We start from the raw sequence: 27737 nt of genomic DNA, 5'->3' as shown, positions 1-27737 counted from the left end.
GCATCTCAACTCGCTGCGGCGCTCAGCACTGTCCAACCCACCATCACCACCACCACCAACACCACATCGCAACCTCGACCTGCGCCTGAAAACCTCCTTCAGACCACAAGCCGTCGACTTTTCCACCGTGCAACCTGGCTCTTCACCTCACCCGCTTACCGTCGCTTCACCTGTCATCCCTCCTCCAGTCATATCCCGCCCTCAGTGACACCTCCATGGTCAGCTAATAAAGGGTTCTGTCCGGCTCAGGGCTTATGCTCTGAGCCTGTTCGCAAACCTCACGAAACACCCTCTCAGGCCCAACACAAGGTGTCTTGAATTGCCAAAATCCCATTGCGTCTCAAAGATCTATTCAGAATGGAAGCAACTGTGGAGGTCGAGGAATTGCCCACTAAATCAATGGCCAAGGGCGCAGAGACTCTTTTGGCGAAGCATCTTCATGGCAAGAAACAAGAGTGGGATGCCATTACGGCACATAAAGAGCCTTTGCGCCTGCTGGATTTGCCCGTCGATATTCTACAAGCCATTCTTCGAGAGCTGACGCACACCAACGACCTGACATCCCTCGCTCTGACCCATTCAGCCCTCCACGCACTGGTTATCCCTCATATTTACGCCCGCTTTGACATTGTCTGGCCGGATGCAAATGCAACATTCGAGAATCGCATGGGTGTTGATGCTCTAACCTACGGACTAGCAACCCTGGTTATGGCTCAGGACGTTTTTGGGGAGGCCCCGTATCAGCAGCAACCTCAACATCAATGTCAGAGTTGCGGTCACCAAAATCAGGCCGCGCATACGACCCTGGAGCGGCCTAAAAAGATTCGGCGTGGCAATCACTTTGCTCAGTACACCCGAAAATTCAGCCTAGGGAATGGGCCCGCCGAGTGGGTTCAGGAATACCTCATCACGAAAGAGGGAGGGAAGATGCTAGGGACTTTGGTCGCGCTCGCGGTAGGGAGGATGCGGAATCTAGAAGCTTTCATTTGGGACATGCCCACAGGCGTCCTTCGAGATGTCTGGATGGCTCTGGCTTCGCTCGGCAATCGCGATGATGGACAGGAATGTCGTCTCGAAAGAGTCTGGGTTCGCTGGCATGACAACCAAGACCAGGGGCCTTTGGCGTCTCCCCCGCCACCGGGATCCGTTCCAGGGCCGCAGGCTTCCAACTTGCCGTCGATACTGGCGGGATCTGCCAACTCTCTCTTCCAGATCCCACCATATCCTCGAGTTGAGTTTCCAACATTTTCGATTCTGCCACCTCTCAAGAGCTTAAGTGTCCTCGATATTGACGAATTACCCTACGCGGAGGAGATGAGTGTTCTCATCGAGAGGTCCTTAGGGAGAATCCAAGAGCTCCGCGTAGGCATAGCTTCGCACGCTCAGTTCGACATATGGGCCCGGCCCTCAGAAGATCGAACCTCTATTCTGCCTCCCCTTATGCCTGGCATGAGTGACCAGACTCCGCGGCCAGGAGGTATCCTTGGTATCCTCGTGCATCGATTCTGCGACGCCTTCTCTCATTATGCTCAGAGTCGACCGTCATCGACCCTAGACTCGCAACAGGATCCGGCCCAAAACGCTGTGACTGTGGACACGTCTCGAGAACAGGAGAGAGAGGAAGATGGTCAAGGCCCAGTCAGCACTTCAGAGATGAACCAGTTGGGTGCCCTATTGTCCGCTCACAGTATCCAGGATGACCACTCTGATGTGGTTTCTGCCTCATCGACGAAACAACGATCACTTGAAGACCCCAGCCTCGTCTCGAATCCTAGTCAACTACACAGTGCCGGCGACGCATTTCAGGACTCACAGAGAGAAGGCCGCCCGGCACGAAAGTTGCAGCTGGAAACGCTGGAACTGGAACGGGTCTACCTGTCAATAGCCGTGCTTTCAAAAGCGATCGACTGGTCACGACTGACGACTTTAACTCTTCTAGGGTGCCGAAACCACGATCAGTTGTGGAAAGCGCTTCGAAAACGCTTCACTCCGACAAGCCGGAGGAGAGTGTCGGCAACACCGTTCAGGATTTCGGCAAATGGGATGTCGAGCATGTTGCTTCGGTCACAAATCAGCACGCCGCCAACCCCTGTACCCTCGTCGTCTGATTATCCCCTGAGATTGAGGCGGTTACACACTGACATGGTGTCTCCATCGTTGATCGCGTTCATCAAAGATACTCTTGCATCGGACAGCCTCGAATGGCTTTTCCTTCAAGAGAACACGACTTACAAGTCGCCGGTGTCCATCGACATGATCTACAAAAGCGCAATCCGGCGGCATCGTTCTAGCCTAACCAAGCTGCTCATCGACAGCACACTCCGAACCGAGGACCCAGATCGTCCTAATACCAACTGGAGGAGGTGGGTGTGCAGCCGGGAGCTGATCACTTGTATTACCAGCGGCAAAATGAAACTACGAGAGTTGAGCATGTCAATTGATTACAAGGACTGGCACTATTTCCTCCGGCGTTTGCCGAACGCGACGACCCTGCGCTCATTGCACATCTCGCATATCGCCGAACACATCAACGGCACGGTCCACTCTCGCGAAGCGGCATCGCAAGTCCTTGATATCGTCGCCCTCAGACCCGAGCTTGAACTGTGCTACCTCGGAATCCAGGGCCAGTGTTTCGAAATCTTGGAGTATGCGAGTACTCGAAAGGGTCCCAATTCAGGAACGAGTGGCGGTGATCACTCCGGAGACGATGTTGGACCAGATGGCGAGACAGCGGCGCCAAATCCCAGCCAAACCCAGACGCATCACGACCACGACTCTCACGACGAGGAACCGGGTGACAATGGCGAAGGTGGAGACCCGAATGACGACAGCGACTTTGACGCCGTTTCCGACGATGTTAACGACCTGACGGATGATGAGGACGGGAGCGAAAATGGAGGAGAAGGCGCCAATTCGGGGGGGCCGAAACCGACCTGGAGGTTAAGAGAGATCTTGTTCTACGATGACAAGATTTCGATCTTCAAGGCGAGGCACGGACGGTTATAATACGAATGCAAATGTAATCCAGAGAATGCTAAGAGTTGGACTGTGAAACAATGATAGGGAAGCATGGGCTAAAGGAACGGGAGCTTGGTATGAATGGGGGGGACTCTGGAAATTGGGCTGAGGCGTGACTGGGGGACCTGCGACGGTAGAGTGTTGACAGGCATTTCTACTTGGACGGCGCCCTACGACATATGGCAACGACAGCGTGAAGCACAATCCAAAATCAGACCTCAAGCTGCTTTTTGCGGGCCGCTTGCGAACCACCACAATATCATATATATATATATATCTAGTACGAAATACAATCAAAGCGATGACGAGGACGTGGGCTTCCGATCTGTACGGTAATAACGACGACGACATCCTCGCTTTTTCCCGTTCCGGAGCAAGGAGCCGCTTTAAGTGAGCGTGCCGGCCATAACAACACGGCCAGGCGGCCGAGCCATTGGGGTTATAACTCGATTCTAATACATATATTATAGACGTGCCCCTGGTTCCTGGGCTGGCACCTTGCTCACCCTCGTTGGGAAGGAGCAGTTTATGCACGAGCAGGGGACGGCCAGGGGCAAGGGAGGCAGAGGAGGCGTGGTTCGCAGGTCGTCGTGAGACGGTACGGGACGGTTATGGGGGCGATAGATACCGTGGTATGAGCTCTTTTGCTTGCTGTCCACGATACCGGACCCGATGGACCGTTGTTCCTTTGTGCTATCCTCGATACTCGTAGAGTCGATGGTCGTGGAACGCGTGACGTGGACCCGTATTTGTATATACGAGGAACATGTGTATGAAGGTATTATGGCTGTAAGAACCTACCTAGGTATTTATGTATGTATGTATGTATGTGTGAAGTATGTATGTATGTAGGTAAGAAACTCGAGCTCAGCACGACAAATCCTCTTGAGTGCAGATTTGAGCAGGGGGCACGCAGGGGGTGCCCGACGTAAGAACGAGTACGAGAGGCAAGAAGAGCGCAGGGAGGATAGGTTTAGTAGTTCTCGCTCGTTATGGTATGGGACGTACCGTAACAAGGGCACAAGGCTGTAGATATACGTGAGGGATGCACTCCGTACAGAGTGAGGGATATGAAATATCCAACGTTACTACAAGGAGATAGATAGATACATTGGCTCTGTGGAATCGTGTCACGAAGAGAGCTTCATATAGCCGTGTGCATGTACGGTATGCTCCTAGGTAACCAAACACTACTCCTCTATAGACTGGACTGCACGGTGTTGACGTACCCTAGGAACCGGAATAGGTATAGGCATCTGGGATGTACTCTGTACATGGGCACGTATCTACGGTGTGCCTACTAGGTATCTACATAGGTACTGTAGTATGTCCCGTCCGCCTACTGGTACACAAGGTATATGCCCACATTCCACATGACTTCCGTGCACAGTAACAGTGAGAGTGAGTAGACGAGTAGACAAGTAGACGACCCCGTACCTTCGGAGTCGATAGTTCCTCCGTCCTCCGGACCCAAGGCCCGTCTATTCCTCCGCAGCACGAGCACGAGTAGTAATCTTCGCGGTCCCAAGCCCCTGCGGCGCCCGTCGCCTCGGCGGGGGGGGGGGGGGGGGGGGGGGGGGGAGGGGCGTGTTGGCGGCCAGTGACCGAGCGACCAACCAACAAAACGGCGAGGCGGGGCGAGACGAGACGAGGCGGCAGGGCTGGTGCGTACGGAGTAGTACTTCCTTCATTACGGGGCGAGAACCCAGGTACCGAGTTCGTTTGGACTACTGATGGGGCCTGGGAAGTGCACAGAGGGCCTGCGATGAGGATGAGCCACCGTCGCGATAGTTGCGTGCTGCTGATGCTGATGCTGATGCTGATGCTGTAGCTGCAGGGATAGAGGTCGGGGTCGAGACCAGAAGGAGAATGAGAATGAGAGAGAGAGAGAGGACGAGTTATGGAGTGACAACATGTGATATTAGTGGCACCAGTGGGACAGACATGGACAGGGCAGGGCAGGAAGGGCAGGCCGAGGAGAAAGGTAATGCAACGCCCAGGGCGACGATCATTTGATATCCCGAGTGCTCGTAGCGTACGAGGTAGCCGGGTCGTCAATAACGGTCATGCAGGACTGGGATGCAGGTACGCAGCCCGGAGAAGACGCGGGCGCGGGTCGTGGTCGTGTTCTGATCAGTGTCAGTGTCAGTGTCAGTAGCGTCAGTTTGCGGCGGCGGCGACGACGACGAGGGAGTCAGTGGTGGCTGGAGAGTTTCTTCTCCTTCTTCTCTTTTCCTTCCATGCAAGCCACCCAGTGCCGCCACCACCACCACCACCCACATACTCGTTGACATGCATGGATCCTTAGTTGATTCCACCACTTAGTCACGCAGTCAGTCCGTAGTCAGCTTCGAGGACCGCCACAGCCATTGCATTTACCGTGGATGTTGGAGGACGAGAAGATCTGTCCCTGGGCCTCGCGGCTTCGGGGAGTTAGGAATTTGGCCGACAAGGCTGAGAACAATAACCTCTTTGAGACGGAGTCACAAGAATAATAATATTTAACATTGCCGGCCCCCAATCAGACGTACAAGCAAGCGATCAATCCATCAATCAGACGTACGAGGTACAAACAAGCACATGCCGCTCTTCCATGTTTCCAAGAAAAGAAGGAAAATACGAGCACCCCCCCTAAGCCTGGGCCGCGTTGCCGTGCGTGTTTTTTACTTGTTCGAGACAGTCCCCCCTATCTCGTCGTCATATTATTATGATGCGACGACTCGTAAGTCACTAACTGTGTCTCTAACCTATTAGCACAGACACGGAGTCCCTGCACGGAGGACCGTGTGCCGTTGGATCCCGTTGGGGATATGGAGACTTCCTTATCTCAGCTCGTCCGCCGTGAGGCCGAGTACCCTAAGTTTCAGCAAAGCACAGGTGCAAAAGTGCCTAGTTCGCATACGCCCTCGTACTGGTAACGCCATCACCACCATCACCTGTAGTGCTTCGACTCCGGCAAGCGGAAATAAATCAATCTCGGTCATTTGTCGGGTGGCGTTGGTCCATTGGTGGGAGGCGACCTAGACCGAGCCTTGAGCCCGACGAGATCCAAAATACCTGAGCAAAGCAATGACGCGAGTAATTTGGAATTCATTCTGTTGCGAGATATCTTCTGCCATGTCGTTGACCTGGTCCTGGGTTTCTTTCTTTGGATCTCCCCATTCACCGATTTCCCGAGCGGCCGCGCCGCCCGCCCCTGTCCTCGTCATTGGTGTCGCTTTTCTGAGTAGTCTCTTTGAGGTACCCATCCTGGCAGACGGGGGCGAACAAGCGGCATTCGTGGGGACAAAATGGATAGGTAGGGGCAAATTCCGCTTATGGCGGGTGTTAAACAAAAACAAGGAAATGCAAACATACCCAATGGGACAGATACTCCGTCAGGATGTCTCCCAGCTCTGATGAAGGCGGAGAAGAACAGGGAGAAAGAGGGCGTCCATGGAGACTGCACCGTGGAGCATTAATGAGATTCCTGATATCCTGGTCCATGCTGGTCCTTTCCCGTGTTCCACTACGGCCACACGATGATATTTCGGGGGGGGGGGGGGGGATAATTGAAAATTGGCCTTCTGGATCGTTCCCGCGTTCGACATTGAACTGAAGCTGTCGAAAAAAAGGGCATTAGAGTGACAGCATGGTGTTGCCAAAGCGCTCATTCAGACAGCGAGCTTGGGATGAGCCATTCACCCACACGAGGCTGTACTCCTGGGCTCTTTCAAGAGCAATCTCCCGAAAAGATGCGCACTTCGTCCCCTTCTTCCATTACACCTCCTCTCTGTCGTGGGCGAGGACCGAAAAGTAAGCAGGAACAAGATTGAATGTTCTGTACCAGAGTGCTCGATACTGCCTTCGAGTGATCAACTTCAATGCATTTCCGTGACGAGAATGCAATAAACGAAGATGCAAACGAAGAGGAAGCTGTGGAAGGGATCATCTCGGCTGGTACATATGCGAATTAGGCGAATATTCCCAGGAAGAGACAGCTGCAACTGAGGATCAAACGTCCTTGGTGGTAACTTCTGTCTCCTTGACGGCACCTGTTCTCCAGACTGTAGTGCTACCCTTTCCAAAAGCGACCCTACACCTTAGGGGAACTTGACCAAAGCACTCTGCAATCACGGCTTGACCTTATTACCCCGTGGAGTGATTTTGAAGTTCCCAAGTACATCTATTGTCGAGTTCATCCGCTTCGATGGCTCGACCCAAGGGAATGTCGCCGTGGAAATCACCCTCTCTGCGAGGGAAGGAGCACGAAGCAGTGCAAGAATCCTCCTCTCAAGCGAATGTAATTCTCAAGCCCTATCTCTCGCACCATTCTTCGCATTTGCCGCCCACTGCTGGAAGGGTGGTCGTCAATGAAATGGCCTCATCCGGACCGTTTTAGCCACAAAGAACCTGGACGCCGTGCCTGTGGCTTGTCTGGTATGTAATATATGACACATTGTGAAAATCCCCGCTTCCTAAACGCCCCTGGTCCAGAGGAGACGTCGTGAAGCTCGACCGTGAGATTTTGGTAGACGCCGAACAAAAAAAACTTGACACACAATGCGTGTTTTAACGGCATGCTAAGGTTTTCACAAGCATACACGACTGCTCTTGCATGTGGAGCAACTGCGCAACACTCTCAGAGGAGTATGGTACATGCTAAAAAGGGGAAATGGTTTTCCCTGATAATGGTGGAAAGTTCTCGAGCTTGATATTGGACAAGGTCAGATTTTCAGCTCGTCTTCAATAGTCCTGCTGCTCCACTGGTATTGCAAGGGCCGTTCGTGGACGCGAGCCGTGCAGTCGACTGGACGAATGGAAGTGCGTCCGATGGGACCTTGAAAGGGAAATCTTTCGGCCCCTTGTGGAGTCGTGCTTGGGTTAGTTGTACGAATACAGTCGGGGGGGAAATGGGCCAAGACATATCCGCCAGGGATCTCCTCTCAGCTCCTTTAGAGCTTGTTAGTCGAGAGAAATCGATGGAGATGATGATCGTTCTGCGACAGTTCGGAGAGCCCAACTCCATTCCACGGAGTGCTAAGAATATAGTCGTGGGATCAAGGCAGCCCTGCCATGGTGCAAGTCTCAGGGGCTCAAAGGCGGGAAAGGGACGCGAAACTGAAGAACCACCATCATGGTGTCGATGTCAGATGTCAAAGGTACTTTGGATACACCGATTGTCGGTCCATCTGCTACAGGATCGAGCCCAAAGCATGTACTTTCAGATGGAGCTAGCCGACGGCAGGGAGGTTGGAATACCGGTGAACAAGAGCGCCTCTTCGCAAGATGGTGGACGTCTCCATTGTAACGAGACTTTTATTGCATAACATTCCCAAGGACACCAATCTGGAAATTCCTGCTCGATTTTGCTAGGCTCTCGGGACAGTCTGGACCGAGAACTGCTCGCAGGTATTGTGGAAATATTTCCACACGGCAAAGTCTGTGGAGCGCAGCAGGTGAGGGCCTCGTGATTCTGGCTGGCTGGGCCATTCTCGTAAGCACTTCGCAATAAGGTGGATGATGAACAACCTGACCGACGCAAGGCATGCTGATCTGCTAAGAGTCTTCATTTCAATTCGATCCACATTTTGCTCCAGCATGGTCGTAATACAACATGTAAAGTCAAGCCGTTAGTCACGCACCCGGCGTGTGATGCATCGAAGGGTCCCAATCCCGGCCATTCACGCCCAGCTGAACAAAAGGTCCGCACGATCTTTGGAAGCGCTTGGTTTGGGGCGAAGTCAGGGCAAAACGCGAATGACTCGGTCGGGGAAAAGACGAGAGATGGGAAACGCGTGAGAATTTGGGGTCAAACCTGAAGCGAAGGATCGAGTTCGGACAGGGATCGACTCTTCTCTAGTGGAGCGTGATGGAGTTGGATGGAGCCAGATGTGCAGGTAAAACATCATGCCAGGAATGACTAAACATGTTGGTCACTGTCCAGGAGGGAAACTCTCACTTTCCTGAGCTTAATCTCGACAGCTGGGATTGATAATACTGCAAGCAGAGGTCTCACGAGCCGCCAAGCCAGAAGGATGAGGTCCGTTGCTTGGACGCGCCTCAGCAGCCCCATCGTATACAGACGTACTGACACGATCCTTTGTTGCTGTTCTCCTTTATGGCACGACGATCAGCCACAAAGCTGTGGCGCATAGTCTGAAGGATCAGGAATGGGGCGCCAGGTATGGGCATGAAGGACCATGGGCCCGGGACAGGGCTGAGGGTAGTGCGAGTTTTGGCGAAATCAGTTGACGACCCAGTACTCTGGGGGCATCGTTGGGGGGTCCATTGACCGCTACCTCGCGTTGATTAATCGCCAAGAGCAGCGATTTCAGCAGAGTCGTCGGAAGAGGTAGACAGTGTAGCATACCATTGTCCCCACACCGGGTATGGGACGGTGACCATCGATTACACGAGGAGGGGGGCGTTTCTGATAATACCGAGTACATCTGGCAAGACGCTCGTGGTCCCTACGAGCAAGTCTGTGCCGGTCCGCGTGTTACGCTGACAGCGGAAGAGAAGTGGCAACTTGACGTGTCGTAGCATTCACCCAAGCAGGTATAGAAATGCGCCCATGCACGAATCCTCGGGTTTCGGACATCCTGTCAGGCCACAGACATATCGAGCGGCGGATTCGATCGTTGACGTCGCCGATGGCTTCTCTTGCACATTCAGGAGGAACAGGATGCACGGTGGTGCTTGGACGATCTTGAGGAGGCTGAGGCATGAAAATCCTAGATCGAGGCGTGATCTGCCCGCGTGTAATGTCCGCCGGAGAGCGAATGCCAACGTCCTAACCACACAAGGGAAAACATTGCCGGCGATATTATTTGTCCCGGAGAAGGGGCGAGAGTGTCGCTCGCCACTGGCGCGGTGAGGAGTGGTGGATGGGAATGAGAGGGGAGGAGTTTGTTCACGGGCGCTGGAACGTGCGGCAAAGACGACGTCCTGTGAGTAAATCGGCAGTAGCAACAACAGCAGAGGGTCAGTGCAGAAACAGACTGTGTCAATCATTGCTCCATGGGAGCACTTACCTCACTCAACCTTGAACCGCAGACCACACTTGTTTAGTAAGGTCAAGGATCAGTCTGGGAAGTGAGGACTGTATGTTACACAGATGCCGTCAAGTCCTCGAGGTCAAGGAATTTGTGGCTGCTCTAGGCCTTGCATACGTAGGTACGGCTCGATGTGGAAAGGCCTGAGGGAAGATGGCGCTGCAGCTGAGATGGAGATAAGGCCATGCAAATAAAGAAGAGAGCGAGCACGAGAGTTAGCGAACCGTAGCAGCAGCGACATGACAATTGATGACAAGAGACGAGAAGCGAGCGACGAGGGAAGCGCGGCAAGCCAGGTGACAGGGGGAGGGGACGCCATGCGAGCCGGGGGATGGGCAGGCGGGAAGGCCTACCAGCCTCATGCCACCCAGCGAGTCAGCGGTGTGAGCTGTGACTCTGTGAGCACCACCACCACCGGTACCTACTTGTACTTGTAGGTGGTGCCCGGGGGTCCCAGGCGGCTAGTGGGCTGCATGACCTCACCCACTCACACTGGACAAAGCTGCCTACGAGGACGTGCCCTACCCTAGAGACCTGCTGCCGGGTTCCTGGCCCCTGGTCCCTGGCTGGTGGTGGAACTACTAGGGGGCGCTCCCTGGTCGATCTCTGGGTAGGTGCCTGTGGGTGCCTGGGGCCGAATGGCGAGCTTACCAAGCCAAGATTTGAGAATGCCCAAAACAGCGTCAGCCTCGCCTCTGGCTGCCCCCCCTGCTTCCCTGCTTGCCTCCCCCTGGTGCCCCCCATTACCACTTTCTGGTTGGTGCCATCGCCCGCCCACTCGCTCGCACCAAAACCACCGAGGTACTCCGGACCTAACGAGTAATTCGTACTGACTGGTGCTGGTGCTGGTGGTGGTGGTGCAACTGCCTTGTTGACGACCATCTCGGGCATCTGCCCTTGCTGCAGTCGTCTTGGTGCAAGCTGACACAACGCCAAATCACCCACCACCAAAGTCGTATATCCGCAGGCAAACTTTACGAGGTCGTGACCTTCTCATGCGCACAAACATCCCCTTCTGCTAAGTTGTCCCCCTTCTTTTCACCCTGCGCAGATGTGTTCTTGTTCCCAGGTTCAAGGCACATTTGTTGATATATTCATTCTAACCCAATGTGGATTCAGCCAGCCAGCCAAGCGACCCGTTTCCCTTCGGGCAAGTCATCGGTCGAGTCGCCATGATCTGCTGCTCAAGCGGGCTGCACGTTGCCTATTAGATCAAGCCTCAACCCACGGGCCATGCCGGCTACAGCTGTGGCCCAGTCCTCTCTCGTCGGTAGTCGCTCGGTTGGTCCCTCGCGACCTGCATCTGGAGCCTTGTCCTGTCCTCGTATCCAGCACCTCCTGCGATACAAAAATCCCTCCGTCGAGCCCACCCCCTCGTCAACTGGTTTTTGGTCTGGAGGCGATTTCGATACTCTGTACATACCCCATACAATGTGAGGAGCTGGGAAACTGGGCAGCCACTTCTGGAAGGCAAACCTGCTCGAAAATGCTGCTCCCGCCTAAACCAAGAGACGGTCTCCGCCTCTAAGCTTTACGACGTAGCATTGCAGCAGCCGCCCCCAGACCAAAACATAACCCGTTGCAAAGTATAATCGAAATCTCCCACATCGGGGAGTCAGAGTCTCATGCTTTTGCCCGACGAAAAAGAATCCAAATCAATCCCAGATCTTGCACCCACTGTGGATCAACATTGCTGCCCTTCCCCCCCCCCCCCCCCCCCCCCCAAGCAAGCAGAGTCCAGACGCCGTACCCGAGTATGCGCCCGATTTCTTTTGTCGTTGCCATCCCCGTTGTCCTCCCGCGAACAAGTGATCATCGGCCCATGACTTTGAAGTGCAACAGCTGTCAGATCCCGATTTAGTCCTGCCTACTCCACTTGCTCGTCGGGTGCTTGAAATCATATCGTCGTCATCGCAATGCAGTCCTAACAATCAAATGCCAAACATCAAGATTCCCTTTTCGCTCGGTTCGAACTCTCCCCCTCGGGCCTGCCTTTGCACTTGCCGCCCGACATGTGACCGTTTCGAGCCGTGGTTCTGGTAAATTCCGTGCCGCAGTGTGGACAAACGGCCTTGACCGCGCTGCCACTTTTCTCTCTTTGGTGGCGTAGTAAGTTCGAAAAGGTAGAGAACTGGCGTCCGTTGCACCCATGATCCCAGCACTGTGGTTTGGGTCTGGATGGCATGATCTCGATTTCTGCTGGGGAAGATTCCAACGTGAGTGGTACCGGTGGGAAAGGTTGCATCGCCATACCGATCGAGGGTAACGGTTGTTGACTATGTTGCGGCTGACCGTGCAGGTATAAAGCATTGGGGGAATCGGGCGGGGGCAGGCTCATTGCCGAGCCATGAGAAGTTGTGCGCCCCACTGGGTAGAACGTGTGGGCTTCCGTTTCATTTTGGTGTAGCGGATAATCTGTCGTCGTGTCTTGTTGTGCCGTGGGTGGCGGAAGCGGCGATCCAAAATAACCCCCTTGGTGCTGGAAGCTGGTGATGGGAGGCGACATGCTGTACGAAGGCATGTTGTACATTTGTGGCATGGTAGATGCGCTTTGCGATGGCATAGCAGCCATTGACGGTAGTGATTGCGTCTGATGCAACTGGTTTTGTTCGGTAGCGTAGGCCAATAGCATATCACTCCGACTGTGACTGCGACCGCGAGAAAGGCTGGGTCTGTGGTGCCGAATCGGGGTTCGGTCACGAATTGCGGGCGCGCTCATGGCCGCCTGCGGCGAATTGGAGGAACGTCTGCGATATGGCACCTCGGAATTCATTGAAGGTTGAGATACCATCAGAAGTGGTTGTGGTGGGGGTCCGGAGGTGTAGGCGGCGTTCCCAGGTGGCAGATTTTCAAAATCTAACCCCTAATCAGCACACAGGAACGGAGACTCAAAGTGTGACGTTGGGATTCTTACTCTGGAAGGAATTGAGCATCTCGTTCCCGTACGGTAAGTGGTTGGGGAATTGGGATGACGGCGTAGGAAGAACTTGAGCAGCCATTCTAGGAGGCAGACTTGTCAGTGAAACCCCGTAACCTGATCAATTCAACAGATTTTACCAACCCTTGTCGTTGCAGCGTATATTGAGGCAGCCCGGTGGGCTGTAGTTCTGACGAAGTTGCTTGCTGTTGGTTTGACGTCCAAGAATATTGATGACTTGGGTAGGGAAATGGCTCTGGATGATGCCTCTCCTCCTGATGCGACTGTGACCCCGTGTTGGTCGATATTAGCGACCTGGATTGGTCTTGTCCTCCTTGATAGGTGCCGAGACGACCACTACCTCGACCACTTGCGGCCGAGACCCGATTCTCGCTGTATGTCGCGCTCTGAGTTTGACTGGATGTACGCTCCGAGGCTGAGGGCGAGGCCGACAAGATGGAAGGAGTGGACTGGCACGAGTTAAGGTACGCAATGTTGACTGAGGCTACAGCCGAGCCTGCAAGAGCAAGCTCGAGATATCTTGAATGTCCTTTTTATGGTCGGGTTCCGATCGACGAAGTTTCTGGCTGATAGGGAACGGAGAGTTGGCGGTCACTGAACTGTCCCAAAACCACCGGGCCCGCTCCGATAAATAATATCTCGAAATAGGTGCTGCTTTATCCCCGCGGTGGAAAAGGGTCCGCACAGATTCTGTTGGAGGCAAGCCTGCGTAATGACGATATTCAATGATTGGCCGGTATTGGGGGAATCCAAATTGCCTTTAGGCACGGCACGTTGAAGGCATAGACGAGAGATGCTGATGACCGGATCTTTTTGAGGTTGAGGTGGGTTGCTGATGCCACGAGCCTTCGACTCGGGGATATCCTCGACGGATAAACGCTTTTGAAAGAATCACGCCTCTCCCCTTTAGCGCAGCCCTACAGTCCCCGTCGTACGTTGCTCATATGGTCAAAGAACGTTTTGATCCTTTTGGGGGCCTGAGCGATCCAAGGGCGGGAAATGGAGATGTGGCTCGAGAGGGGGGTGTGGTAGGGAGCGTGCTGCCCACGCCACGTTTTAAGCAGATGGAGACGAGGTGAACTGGAATGGATCAAGCCCAAGCCGAAGATGACGGATGGCCGTTTGAAGACAATGTCGAAAAAGGGGGGGCCAGGCGGTTGTTCACATTGGGTAGCCAGCAATCGGGGGGGTCAGTTGTAAGAGTAGGTTGGTGGTGAAAAGGTCATTGCCAGGCCAAGTTCGGGCGGAGTCTGACCCGCGATCACCAGTCCAAGAAATCAGATATCGTAGAACCTAGCTTTCGAGATCCAGGGGAGGTGCTTGTTGCAGGTAATCAAAGAGGACTGTGCGCTCAGCACGGCAACAAGCAGCGCTCTCAGGTACGTGATGGGGGAAGTGCTCGAGGGGATCGTGGAGCGACTGTACATGGGCCCAAAGCCCATTGCCGGTTCACCAGCATAGCCCACTCTCCAAAGCCCATGGAGAGCGGAGCGACCTCAGCCACGGTCAGCACTGCTTACTTACATAACTCACCAAAACTCGTCTCCAGTGGGGCCAGTTTAGTAGTAGTGTTGTGGAAACCTGGGAGCAGCTGCCAGAATGCTCTTTGTTCGAAAGCAACACGCCCGCGGGCGGTAATAAGATGTGGCCGGCGTACAGCCTTGAAATGACAGGACCATGATATACGGGGGGTCGTGTAACCATGGAGAGCAAGCTTGACCTGCATGTCGTCAGAAGAGCAGAGTCTCGCAAAGCTACCCGCCCAGTTAGCACCGAGCAAGTACTGCAAGAGGTGAGCAATAAGCAGGTAAGCAGAAGGGGGGGTGGTGGTAGGGTTGTGGCCACCACCAACCGGCAACCACAGCCTGGTGGGATAGGTAGCGCTGGGAAACAATGTTGCAAAGGCTACCTCTCCACGGCGGGCGTCTGACCCCCGGCCTCGGCCGCCCTGTGGCCTATCAGCCTCGAGTGTTGCGAGGGCAAAGACACCTCCCAGACGCCAAAGGCCACAGCACAACAACTGCTGCATCAGGCAGGTGGCATGCATTTTGTCTCGTTGGAAAATGATTTCATCAACTCTACTCGGTACGCTGTGTGTTGTTTTAGGCATGGAGAGTTAGCCCGCCTCATCCATCAAGAGGATGAAGGTTGAGCGTTTTCTCTCCTGTCTTCCTCTTCCTCGTCACCCTCGCCGACGCAGGTGGCCAACCTCGGGCGATCCCCCAGCGCCAAATATTTCGCCAGAGGCAAAGCAGCTGTGATCGCGGACTAACGTAGCTTAACGGCACAGGGGCGCCGCAGTCAACTCGTCCGGAGTAATAATACGTACAATTGTCCTCGGTACTGGATGGTGATTTCCAAAAGGTCTGACACGCCCTGCTTGGCCCGATGGGGGCCGGGCAGGAGAGTGGTGACTCGGGTGAGGCTAAATTACGGGAGTCGAGCCTGGAAGGACGGCCTCAACGGATCGACTGTTAGTGGAGGACAAGTGACGAGATAGTTGGTGGAGGGGCGCAGATGGCGAGATCAGTGGTGAGCACCAAGCACCACCCGAGCGAGGCAGAGAAAAGGGAAGCAGGGAAGCCAGGGAGCAAGGTGCAAGAGTCCGTAATAAATTCGCCCCCACGATGCCCAGCAAACGCCCAAACAACCACAGTCGAGATGCAGCAGAAATGCACAAAGCCGGCGGCATTAATCTTGCAGGCATTTGTGCTCGACCCGATAGGCCACCTCGTCTTGGTCCTCTCGTTTCTCTTTCCGTTTCTCCTCCTAGTTCGCCCATGGCCCGGCTTGCACCCTTTGGTCTTCCGCTCCTCGCTCATCGCTAAACCCCAAACCCCCCCCGGCAGTTCAGAGAGACGGGCAAATGACAATGCAACCAACCCTCACCTCGCTCGAGGGCGTACGAGTAAGTGGTGCCCTAACCTCAGACCTCACGCTAATTATTTCGCCTTCATACACAATACAAGATGCTGATTTGGAGACTACGACGGGACCAATCCGCGACAGCCAAACACGCCATTGTTTCCTTCTTTGAGCAAGAAGCTCCGTCAATGGCCAACCGAAGCCCAGATTCTGCTTCTAATAATTGTCCGTCGTTTGTTTCGGCATCTCCGTCCTCCGCCCTCTGTTCAGGTTGAGGAATATGGCAAAAGAGATTGACCCAGAAACACGCGTGGAAAAGGGCAAGGAACCGAGAGCTCAATACGCACTGGGCGGGTAGCCACAACACCCTGCCAGGATTGGGTGTCTGTCCGCTTGGGACAATCCTTTGACCACAGACCCGTTTGCGTTAGAGGGTCGACAAAAGATACCGATGGAGTATTCATGGGTATGTGGAGCAGGAGCTTCAAGCTCTCAAGTCTTCAGTCACGGCAGCTACTCGTACTCGGTGCTCTGCGGGACATAAGCATTTGACATCACCCTTTGACCCCCCCTGGGGAGGTGTCGAATCCACCAGATCCAAAATCCTCGCGGAGAGTCGGAGGTCTACAACGTTCCTTACTAGCGAGTTGGGTACCTAGTCCACCAGCCACACAAAGGCCCCCAGCGCCACGACCTGCAAGAAGCCTCAGAAAGCCTCATGATCGACCACTTCCTGGAGGAGTCCTCCTTAAGGATATCATGTGCAGCAATTGGCCGTCGATTCAGCCTCATCGCGATGTGGGCACAGGGATCTGTGGCTTGAATCCTTTCGCTTGCACTTGTGGCTGCTGGTTCAACGCGAAGGATTTCACCAGCCACTTACCCCGAGCTTCAAAAGTGGCTGTACAGCCTGCTGGAGTGCTCGTACGTACCTATTTCGCTAGAGGTCTAGCAACTAAGTACGGAGTACGAGTAGATGACATCGGCATTCTTGTGGGACTGGCTGTGGATCGTCGCGTATGGCGACCCCTTGTTACCTGCATTCAGCTTCCATCGTCAGCTCGACATATCATTCAATAATGGGGCGGACAAACTACATGCAAAATCATGAGAGAGTATCAGGACGGAACTCTCACAAGGATGAATCGGAGTTATAACACAGCTGGCCCCCATTGCTCTGCCGAAATTGGACATGATACGAAAACAGTCAAATCCCCGTTCGCTCTTACTACATCCAGTACTGCACGTTCAGCCGCATGGTGCTTTCCGGGCTCCTTCAAGGACGCATGGAAACCGGCACTTGCAAGAGTGTAATCTGGTATGGGTATCCATGGGATGAGGACAAACATTGCTACGAGGTTAACATCAGAGATGCATTCCGATCAAGACAGAGGATCTTCTCAAGTGGGTGAATGTGGTTTGCTACCACTCCCGTTTCTTCTTCTACTGGCACCTCTCTTCTCCCCGATGACATGACAGGGTTGGGTTTTAGTGGCAATGCATCGTTTTCATCCTGCATTGTGGTGCCGCTATTGAATGGACAACGACCACTACGCGCAGATCTCAACGTGATCGTACTATTTGGTTGACCGCAACATCGTATATCAGCAACAAACAGTGAAGCAAGCTCAATCTTTCTTTTCCGCCTGGAACCTGGGTCACGGTGGTTATGGCAGCTGATACATGTCCATTCCCGCCGTGGAACACTTTCAAGAAATCTACAAGCCTTCGAAAAGGGAGGACTTTGAAGATGCTTTGTGCAGCACGGCCAAATGAGCTTTCGATGACCAAGTTTGTGACTTTTTCAGCAATTTTCAACCAGTCTCAGGTACCATGATCCTGTCGATTCGGAAACATTCGTCATCTGTACAAACAGTGGATTTGGGACATGTCACGAAGACTTTCGAGATGATCATGTGCCGACAGGACCTATTAGGGTTTGTGTCGTCAAAGGCGAAGAACTCGTGTGACGAAAAGGCCGAAACCGAACTGTCGGCTATTCTCGTATTGCCGTTGCTCAAGAGTCTAGCGATGGCCGCAACACGGGCGTTTGCGCCTGGCAGATCAAATGTAGCGGAAAAGACGTATCGTAACCCGGAGATTCTGAAGCAGTGAACTAGTAACCTTGAAGATATTGTTCCGACTGAAAACCCCACGAAAACAATGTTATTAGTTGCTTGGAAGGGCAGCCTGGTGGACGGATGATGGCTTCTGACCCCCCGTAGCCGCGGTGCCCGACTGCGGTCATGGTCATCGGTCGCTTGACTGCTGGCCTTTGGGTGTAAACCCTCAGTGGCCCTTCTTCGATGCCACGTTTGCACCTTTTCAAACCTGCTGCAGCCACTCAAATACTCCAAACTGTCCTCATAGAGCGGCCGCCTGTCTCTACAGCAATCACAAGGAGGCAAGGCGCCAGGGGGTTGGGTCTCCCATTAAAAACTCTCTAAACCCTCCCGCAGGCGGGGCAGACATCGTCGCTTTCTTCCAACCCTCGCGCTCGCAGACTGCTTGCCTCCTCAATTACTGTTCACGTCTGACAATACAGCGCTGCGCAGTACGACACAGGAACAGAACATGGCGTCGTTTCTCGAAGAGCTTTGGAATTCCATCTTTACGCCCGGCCCGACGCCTACGCTCCTCGTCGCTACGAATGCCGCATTTGCCGCCCTGCAGCTCCTCCTACTGATCCTCCTCGTCGCAACGTATTCCCTACACTTTTTGGTATTATCCGTGCTGTGCGGCGGTCTTTGGTACTCCATCAATTGGTTCGCTACTGAAATAGCAAAGGAACAGCAGGCGCAAAAGGCAAAAGAGAAGAAAGAAAAGAGCCCAGAGCCAGATAACGCGAGCGATACAGAAACTGAAGGGCCGCCGCCGCAAGTGCCAGATACTGATTCTGCAAAATCCACTACAACCCCTTCCGCGCGCAGCCAGAGTCCAAAGCACGAGAGGCCGAAAGACAGCTCAACCACTCTCCTTGAGCCGAAGATGGCAGAGAGTACAGAGGCGCTGAGGCGCCGGCGCAGCCTAGGCGAGAGCTCAGGTTATGTCAGCACCGATAGTGAGTGGGAGAAGGTTTCTGAGGGAGAAGAGAAGAGCAAGTGAAAAGGGGCAATATGTCGCTTTCTTCTGGCACCACCAACGGGAAGACCTTCCGCTACTCCCTCGTAACGAAATAGAAAGAGGACACGGATGAAGAGGGCGCCTCTCCGCCAATCCATCGTTATCGTCTCATACACCCCATCTACGCAATCCCCACGTCGACAGCGACCTTGACTTGTTATACCCGAAGAGCATAGGTGACAGATTCAAGATACCCAGATCAGAGAATGAAATGACTTCTATATACGTTGAGACATGTCCGATCGCGGGGATACTAGTATTCCCTCAAGAAAATGCCCCGCATTCGATACGGCTTGCCCGAGGCAGCTGAGTCCTTCGCATGTATTGAATTAAAGTTGCATCCTCGTGGACAAGTAGAATCTCCATTGTTCGACGTCTCCGCAGCTGGAATGATGGCTGCACGAGGCAGTAACGAGTTGTCAGAGGAGCCGTGGTCAGAGGCGCCCTTCCATGCAGCAAGGGACAAGGGCCAGGGAAACCTGCGTCGGCATGACTCGCGAAGGCTAATAAGTTTCGCCGCCGAAAGCCAAACGTCGATCAGCCTTCCTCTCGTCTGTCTTTGTTCACTCAGCCTCGACTTTGTGACTCTCTACCGGTGTGACTCAAAGTTGTCATCCGCCCGCTACATGATGAACTGACTCTCTCATATGCCATGACTGTCGCTCTCTACCCGAAACTACCATCATAAGAACCTCCCAGACACACCCTACAGCCCGCCACGCAGCTTGATCCCACCGCAACCATGGTTGTTCGCCTGTCCCAGCTTCTCTACTACTCTCACACTGTCACTCGATCTTTATCGCGGTCCTCGTTTCGCTTATCGTTAATGCGGCGCACGATTTGAAATAATTGAAGAGAAAGACAAGGATTTAGACAACACAGTCATGGCTTCCATCTTTACCTACCAAGAAGAGCCTCCTCGGATACATTCTCCTTGGTCGACACCAGGCACTTCAACTCCTCAGCCACTTCACTCGCTTGATAATCCTCCTAGTGGAGGGCATCATGTCACACAGGGGCTCGTGAAGCTAGAGCCAGAACGCCAGGATGGTCCTACCGAGTACAAGCTCCACCTTCTGCTTCGTCCAAGACGGAAATTCCTCTCCGTGACTACAACATACTCTGTCCCTGGGTTACAGCACTTTACCACCCCTGCCCAATCCGCTGTTGGACCAAGCCGCTCCCCTGGTGACTCGTTGCTAGATCGTCCACTATCACAACCTTCTGCTCAGGCTCGTCAAACGAGGCTACAACAATTGACGACGCAACTATTATGGAGGCTTCAACAGTCTTCGCCCTTCCATTCTTCGTCAAACGCAGATTTGGTCTTACCACTACTTCCTGAAGCGACCCCGAAGCTGGGGGCTCCAGATCGTCCTGCAAAGCTCCTGCCCGGTCTCGAAGAAAGCCAAGGCGCACTTTATGAAATCGGCGTGGCTGATGATGGCATGCTGGCAGGCTTGGTAGAAGATGAACTGCAAGAGAGCTTGACAAATCTAAAGGCTATGGCTGCAAGTCTCGGCTGCACTACCAATATACTCCGGAAAGTCCCAGTAGGAATGTGCGAATGGGTAGAAAACGACAGTGAAACCGGCCAAACACAAACCCGCAAGGACGCACTCTGGGTTGCCGAAGTGCTGATCCACCCAGACTCACGAGGCTCAGCCAACGCCGACATCCCAAGGACAGCGCTCGATATGCCAGCTGGTTCCTCTGGAGTAGAAGAAGTGTCGGAGTTGGCCGACCACGCTTCGACTGATCAGATTCGAGTGACTCTGGTGGGAGCTACAGCAGCCGGAAAGTCTTCTCTCCTAGGGACCTTGTCATCCTCTACGCTAGACAACGGACGAGGCAAAAGCCGGCTGTCGCTGCTCAAACATCGACATGAGATCGCTTCAGGAATTACAAGTTCTGTTGCCCACGAACTCGTAGGTTACTGGGAGGATCGACACCCTCCGAATACTGTCATCAACTATGCGTCAGGTAATGTTTCATCTTGGCTAGACATCCACAACCTGGCTAAGCGTCTTGTCCTGCTCTCCGACTCCCCTGGTCTCCAAAAGTTTTCAAAGTCTGCTTTCCGAAGTCTAATATCATGGAGACCCTCTTGGACCGTTCTCTGTGTTGCAGCAAATGACAGCAACGAGGCAATAGGCCGAAGTGGCGCAATAGGCACGCAGGGGTATGCTAACAGCGGAATCGGTGAGATTGGGGACCTCTCACTGTCGTATCTGGATTTATGTCTGCGATTACAAGTGCCATTGATGGTGACCATCACAAAAATGGACATTGCAACCAAGGCAGGACTGAGACAGGTGCTTGCACGAATTCTTTCCATTCTCAAGGCGGCTGGTAGGAAACCTGTCATGCTCAGCAATATGCCAGGCCCGCCACCGACTTCAGAACAAGGACTTGCCCTCCCACACCTTCAGGTCATCTACGAAAGAGACCAGGCAGAGGTTGAGCGGCTTGTTGATTCGATGCGGAGTGACTCTGAGCAGGGCGTTGTCCCAATTCTCATGACTTCCGCTGTCACGGGACTCGGCATAAGCAAGTTGCACGCATTGTTTCGAACCCTTCCCGCTGCATATAAGGCAAGACGATCTCCACTGCGTGGATCTATGATGAGTTCTTTGCTTTTCCATGTCGATGAGGTCTTCAGCATTCCTCCATCGCGCGTTTTTACCTTGGATACCGAGACCCATATCGCAAAACAGGGCATTGTGCTTTGTGGGCATCTCTCTCATGGCACATTGTCAGTGGGCGACACCATGCTTCTAGGGCCTTTCAACCTGGACTCTGACGGCTTACCCAACCCTGTCTCTCAGTCCGTCTCGAGAACCAGTTCCTTTGCTGCTGCTGAATCGTCCTACGCAGACAGACCATCAAGTGTTCTCGCGCGCTCTTACCAAGGAGAGACGCCAGAGCACTCGACTCGAAGATATCAACATTCAGCGACATTTCTACGAGTCCGCATCGTGTCCCTTCGGACTTTACGACTTCCAGTGATGCGCATGCACAATGAGGAAACAGGCACGATTGGTGTCGAACCCCTGGAGGGTGAACAGACCCCGGTAGCGCTCGGCAGGGCTCGCAAGGGGATGGTTCTGGCCGATGTCCATCAAAATCTCGCGGGTTATCGTTCATTTTCTGCCAAATTTCCTACCTCGGACTTTGCTCAAACAACTTCACCGGTACTGATACTAGGGGGTCATGCAATCGTATACATCAATAGTATCCGGGCAGCTGTCAAAGTGACAGCGGTGGCACTTGATGAGGACGAGCAGTTCAGGACCTATGCGCCTGCAGTATCCTCTCGAGACGACACGGAGCTTTTCCGTCTTGACATGGATGACGATGACGAGGTATATGGCGATGACGCCCGTGACGGCGACGGTGGCAAGCCCACCAAAGAGAGGAGGGAAATCAGAGTGTCTTTTCGCTTTGGCAGCACGATCGAGTGGATGGAAGTGGGCGACCAGGTGCTAGTTGTCCCGACTATGACAGCGACTGGGCCTGTGACCGGTCCAGCACCAGTGGCCAATATGGGTGGCCTGGCTGGATTTGTTGGAACAGTGTGTGAGGTGTTTAGCTGATCGGCAGGCGGAGGTCAGATGGGCAAAGTATTCATCAAGCGAAGGAAAGGGACAGCAGGCGGTGGCTGAGATGCCGGTAGAATATAGGTTTTTGGTTATGGTTTTCTCCATTTTGACGATGTGTTAAATTCCAAGTTACAAACCTCTCCCCCTCGGACGTACGCGTCCGCGATACTCAGGGGTCCAAATCACAATTTCAAAGTCTGGCTTGAATGGTCGCCTCAGGAGATTCCGCCGCCGTCGATCCGAGAAAGATCCTCCTGTCCATCTCGATCTCCTTGAGCCGATCGCGCGAAGGACCCTCGTTCTGCATCTTCACCCTATCGGCGGGCAAGGCGGTCATCCTTACCCAGCGCCTTGCGACCTCCGTAGCGACCTCGTCTCCGTCCACGGTGGCGTCGAACATGAGCAGACACGCGCAGGCCACGGCCTCGATGTGGTCCAGGATGTCCCGCCCGCATCGTTGCAGGCCCAGCGAGTCGCTCGACCGGACCAGATCGTGGAGCGCCTTGTAGCGATTGGCGGTCATCTCGCATTCAGCGGCGAAAACACCTGCGGTTTGGTGGGGGCCGTTCCCGGCGGCGCTTTTAATCGCGCCCAGCACGTTGCGCACCCAGTCTCCAAAGATCTCGTCGAGGACGTCTCTGCCCGTACTCTGCGTCTTGGGGTTCTTCACCACCCGCAACACGTCCTCGGCCATGACGCTCGTCGTGCCTTCCCAGATGGTGCCCACTACGCTGTCCCGGAACAAGCGGGCGATGTTCATGACCCCGCCGTCTTCGTTGTTCTCGCAGTATCCTACACCACCGAGCGATTCCATGCAGGCTCTCAAGCCGGAGACGCTGTTCAAGGTGACCTGCGCTTTCATCACCGGCGTGAGCAGGCGGAGAAGCATCTCTTGTTTTTCCTTTGAGCGGGGGATGAGGGCCGCCGCGCCGAGGGTGCGTTGTGTGACGACGTCGTGACCTTGTTCAGTGGCGCCGAGGAGTGCAACGCCGAGGAAGACCAGGTGTGTGTTGGCACGATATTTGACGCTTTCGCCAGCCATCCACGCCAAATGCTGCGCGTTGTCCCGCAAGAGTTGCCCGTCTCTCACTTTTCGGACGAGTGTGTATGCGCGACTCACTGCCAATCCTCTTGCTAAGGCACCCGGACCGCCGCTCGCGGTGTGTAGTCGTGTGATGTTCAAAATAGAGCTGATTTCCTTGATACCTTGGCCTTCTTGGCCCACGAGGTAGCCGCGCATGCCCTTGAGCTCGAGCTCGGCAGTTGGTACGCCCTTGGTGCCGAGTTTGTTTTTGAGGCGTTGAATGCGAATCCCGTTTGTTTCGGTCGAGAGAGAATGGGTACGACCTGTTCTTCGGCGAAGAGGAGCGTAGAACGCACTAAGGCCTTTGCTGGTCTGCGCCAGAAGAACGGCCATATCGGCGTCAGTCGCGGAGGAGAACCATTTGAACCCGTCCACGATCCAAGGTCCGAGAGGAAGGCCGTACGCGTCTCTGTCTCGGCCAGAGTTGATATCATCTTGCATTTCTTGAGCAGTCATTCGGCGTGCGACAGTCTCGGTACCTCGCACGTCACTTCCACCCGTGCGTTCAGTCATCCATTGCCCGCTGGTCCAGGAGGATGTCGGATCTAAGGACACGAGACGGCGGTAGCTTTCACGGAACACGGCCCCCCGACCGGGCTGGTCTCCATCCAGGTCGTCAAAATGCCGATGCAACAGCACAGCCGCTCCATCAGTCATGGCCATGGGGCAGGTGGTTACCGCGGCTGTACCGTGCCAGAGGTGCAGGGTACCAAATTGATGAACTCGTCGATTGAAGTCCTGCTTGAGGGTGGGTTGGGGATAGCCGTATCCTACCACACCGGCACGCGTTTGAATCTGCTTCAGGGCTCGCCATCCTTCGCTTGTGCGGAGGGGATTGACTTTGTTCTCTTCGCCGAATGTGGTCAGTGGGTGGAGTGTAGGCAAGTCAGTGTCACAGTCAACCGTGTGTTGGAGAGTAGACGGTTCGAGGACGAGCCGTGCAAAGTCATGAAAATGGTTCTGGAGAGGTATCGGTAGCGGGTCGGGAAGATAGAGGGACAGTACGCGCGAGAAAACTGGATCATCTGATGTTTCGTGCCGCGAAAATACCTTCCCCTGGGAAGAAGCCGTGTATTGCTGTGGTACGATGGGAAGAGCTTGGAAGAACCCAGAGGTCGACGACGAAGGCTTTCTCGGCTCCATTGTGTAGTTTAATGGCAAGTATTGAACAGACAGATAGGTGAACGTTTGCGAGCAGTTGTCCACCAGAGCCTGTGTTAAATCTGATCGAACTCCCGGCTTTTGAAGCCAACAATGGTGGCGTGGAACGGGTAAGCCTGTCGAGTCAACCCCTCTGCGCAGTAGTAACGAGGCCTGCTGACCGGTGCTCGAATCTGTCAGCTCTTATGATCCACCTCCTAATTGTGGTTTATGCACCGATGTCATATATTCAACATAGCGTCTTCTTCTCTCACGACGATTGCATTGCCTGTGCAATACGGACTCCGGAAATTGTCATTGGGGATTGGAGGGAGAGATTTGTGCCTCGGCTCAGGAGAATGGGTCGTGCTTGGACATGGTGAGATGTGGAGGGACAGGAAAGGACAGCCAAAAAAAACTCGCCGGCTCGGTGGCACCACAGAAGACTCTGTTGGCAGTGATTTCGGTTGTTCATGAGGTACGCCTCCAGCAAACACATTCTATGAATAATCTCACCGTGAGCAGAAGTGAAAGGAACATGCGCCAAGATGAGCTAATACTCTGCCGTACGGACCCCTTTCTACTACGGTAGAGCATATAGTCAAACTCGGCTGGAAACCATCATGGTGAGTTGTGAGTTACCTGTCATTAACCTGAACGAGTGAGAACAGGTGAAACTGCACTCAGTGGTTGCAGAGGCTGCCATTACTGTTACATACAGGCCATGTCTATCACGTCTCTCACAACCTTTGTGTCGCATGATAACAGCGGGCATCTCAGAAATGGGCTCCAGGCCTACACCCGGCCTCATGCTACAGCCAGAGTATTACACAGGACAGTACCAGACTATTTGAGAACTGGTCTGCTCCAGCGGGCCGCTTCTACGGCTTTCAGAGCCGATCAGCTTGTCTTAGTATCCCTTTCCATCCGACAAAAGAAGGGCAGAGAATGCTGCTGGTTGGGCCTGGTCGCGTCGCGTTCCACTACATGCAAGGAATGCCGTACCCGTGCCTCAACAATGGAGCCGAAACAATAACAGGTAGGAATTTGTGCCATGGACTAAACCTTCGGGCACTGTCTATTCGCTGCACGAGGTTGAAAATTTCCCTGCCTACACTGAATTCGCAGTCCTCGGGTCTTACAATGGCCTCTTCACTATGGCCTATGAGAAGCTCGGAAAGAATCTACATGGCTCTTCTACTTCTCTGTCTCTTTTACATATTCCTATCCAGCCCTATATTGAAACATGCCGAGTCAATCGTCAAGCCTGCCTGGAAAGCTCCTACGATCAGCGATATCAGCGAATCTTCAGACCTTGGGATTGAGGAGACAGTCACGTTGGAGGGAGAATCTTCACATGATTTCGGTGATGACATTGACGAACATACCACTGCTGCTGTTACGGTCGACCCTGGAGAAGAGAAGGTTTCCTTGCCGTCCGTACCTACAGCGGCAGATTTGGATGAATCACGAATGGGTGCGGTAGGGCCATACATCGCGGCCATAATGGACCCAAGGGATACACACTTCGATCGGCTTCAATGTCCACGGCCTCTCAAGGACCGATACAAGATGTTGCGGCAGAGAGAGAGCCTCCCGTACGATATCCACCAACCACAGAAACGGTTCTTTTTTGCACTCAATCTGTACCAGTGTGCTTATGTGCTACCACGGCTTCTTGGCTCGGTTGTGGAAGCAATGCGCTTTCTCGGCCCGGAAGACTGCGTTCTATCCATCGTCGGCGGCCGCTCCGACGACGGCACAACAGAGATACTGGTGGCGCTAAAGGATGAAGTCGAGGGTTTGAACGCAACCTACTACTTTGGGACGAGCGACATTGACCCCTTGAAAAGTGGCAATGATCGGGTGACGGAGCTCGCAAAGCTTCGGAATCTGGCGCTGGCTCCGCTCATCGCTCAACACGAAGAGTATGCAAGAGATACCTCCGTTATTTTCTTAAATGACGTGTCAATCTGCACAGATGACATCTTGGAACTCATCTATCAGAAACAACACCAACGAGCCGATATGGTTTGTGCCATGGATTGGAACAACAATGGAGACACTTTCTATGACTCTTGGATAGGTCGCAGCATGAATGGAGACTTGTTTGTGGAGGTTCCCCAGAGCGGATCATTTGAATTCTCGCATAACCTGTTCTGGAATGACAGGAAGGCGCGCTCTCATATTGATGATAAGCTACCGCTTCAAGTCTTTGCTTGCTGGAACGGGGCCGTGGTCTTCCAAGCGGAGCCTTTACTGTCGCATAGCATCAGGTTTCGGGCTGCTTACAAAGGTGAATGCTATTCTGGCGAGCCGACCTTGTTCTGCAAAGACCTGTGGACTCTGGGGCATGGCCGGATTGCTGTTATTCCCAGCGTCAACGTTGGGTACAATGATGATCAGTCTCGAGGAGTAAAGGCAAAGCACGGATACGCTTCCGGGAACGTCCAACAGACAGAACACGACATGGGACTGTCAACAGAAATCGACTGGAAGAAATCACCTCCTCAGCTTGTCAAGTGTCAGCCAGATTGGACGCATTCTTCGTGGGCACCGTGGGATGAGGCGGCCGGGGACCATGTTCCCTTCGACTGGTCGCGATCTGGATATTTCAACGCCAAAAAGCCCTTTGATAAGGATCTTGAGTTTGAGAAAGATGGCAAAGATGGAGCCGTTGGCATCGGACGTTGGAAACGATGGCTGTAGCATTGCAGCTTAGAGTCCCAGCGACTAAAGCGAGAATTAGGCGTTCAGGATTCCGGCATGAAGATTGAGGCGAACGAAGCTACAGGCTTCGCTCTTTGCATTGTTTGTTCTTGGGTGTAGAAATTAGAACGACGGAAGCGGCTGGTAATGGTGTTGAAGAATGATGAAAATACCATGAAGGGCAGTGTGTCGCTGGACCAAAATCAAGTCACGTTTCAACG

The 27737-nt window shown here is 53.7% G+C and overlaps 8 protein-coding genes across 9 annotated transcripts; 5 read left to right on the top strand and 3 right to left on the bottom strand.

Moving 5' to 3' along the window:
- Positions 1–20: 20 nt before the first annotated feature.
- PV07_10274 (uncharacterized protein) lies at positions 21–3329 on the top strand. Its single transcript, XM_016397591.1, has one exon. The coding sequence runs from the start codon at positions 358–360 to the stop codon at positions 3004–3006; it is 2649 nt and encodes an 882-aa protein (XP_016244782.1). The 5' UTR covers positions 21–357; the 3' UTR covers positions 3007–3329.
- A 3590-nt stretch (positions 3330–6919) lies between these two features.
- Positions 6920–10069, bottom strand: PV07_10273 (uncharacterized protein). The gene has a single exon (XM_016397590.1). The coding sequence runs from the start codon at positions 10012–10014 to the stop codon at positions 9547–9549; it is 468 nt and encodes a 155-aa protein (XP_016244781.1). The 5' UTR covers positions 10015–10069; the 3' UTR covers positions 6920–9546.
- A 1705-nt stretch (positions 10070–11774) lies between these two features.
- Positions 11775–14717, bottom strand: PV07_10272. 2 transcript variants are annotated; one of them, XM_016397588.1, is made up of 3 exons: positions 13117–14717; positions 12970–13055; positions 11775–12911 (listed from the first exon to the last, which is right to left on the bottom strand). In XM_016397588.1, exons 2-3 carry the CDS (start codon positions 13052–13054, stop codon positions 12001–12003), a joined length of 996 nt encoding a protein of 331 aa, XP_016244779.1. In that variant the 5' UTR covers position 13055; positions 13117–14717; the 3' UTR covers positions 11775–12000. The 2 variants fall into 2 exon arrangements, with proteins under 2 accessions (XP_016244779.1, XP_016244780.1); XM_016397589.1 differs by having other exon boundaries at positions 11775–13055.
- Positions 14718–15682: 965 nt separating this feature from the next.
- PV07_10271 (uncharacterized protein) lies at positions 15683–17986 on the top strand. Its single transcript, XM_016397587.1, has 2 exons — positions 15683–15901; positions 16003–17986. The coding sequence occupies exon 2, from the start codon at positions 16618–16620 to the stop codon at positions 16936–16938; it is 321 nt and encodes a 106-aa protein (XP_016244778.1). The 5' UTR covers positions 15683–15901; positions 16003–16617; the 3' UTR covers positions 16939–17986.
- A 153-nt stretch (positions 17987–18139) lies between these two features.
- Positions 18140–19274, top strand: PV07_10270 (uncharacterized protein). Its single transcript, XM_016397586.1, has one exon. The coding sequence runs from the start codon at positions 18433–18435 to the stop codon at positions 18961–18963; it is 531 nt and encodes a 176-aa protein (XP_016244777.1). The 5' UTR covers positions 18140–18432; the 3' UTR covers positions 18964–19274.
- Positions 19275–19527: 253 nt separating this feature from the next.
- On the top strand, positions 19528–22812 carry PV07_10269 (uncharacterized protein). Its single transcript, XM_016397585.1, has one exon. It carries the CDS (start codon positions 19866–19868, stop codon positions 22575–22577), a length of 2712 nt encoding a protein of 903 aa, XP_016244776.1. The 5' UTR covers positions 19528–19865; the 3' UTR covers positions 22578–22812.
- PV07_10268 (uncharacterized protein) lies at positions 22644–25290 on the bottom strand. The gene has a single exon (XM_016397584.1). It carries the CDS (start codon positions 24808–24810, stop codon positions 22774–22776), a length of 2037 nt encoding a protein of 678 aa, XP_016244775.1. The 5' UTR covers positions 24811–25290; the 3' UTR covers positions 22644–22773.
- PV07_10267 (uncharacterized protein) lies at positions 25052–27658 on the top strand. Its single transcript, XM_016397583.1, has 2 exons — positions 25052–25285; positions 25333–27658. The coding sequence occupies exon 2, from the start codon at positions 25756–25758 to the stop codon at positions 27514–27516; it is 1761 nt and encodes a 586-aa protein (XP_016244774.1). The 5' UTR covers positions 25052–25285; positions 25333–25755; the 3' UTR covers positions 27517–27658.
- The last annotated feature ends 79 nt before the right edge of the window (positions 27659–27737 follow it).

The sequence above is a fragment of the Cladophialophora immunda genome, assembly GCF_000835495.1.
Source record: "Cladophialophora immunda strain CBS 83496 unplaced genomic scaffold supercont1.6, whole genome shotgun sequence".
In the NCBI taxonomy this organism is placed as follows: Eukaryota; Fungi; Ascomycota; class Eurotiomycetes; order Chaetothyriales; family Herpotrichiellaceae; genus Cladophialophora; species Cladophialophora immunda.
This window is presented reverse-complemented; position numbering and strand designations above follow the sequence as displayed.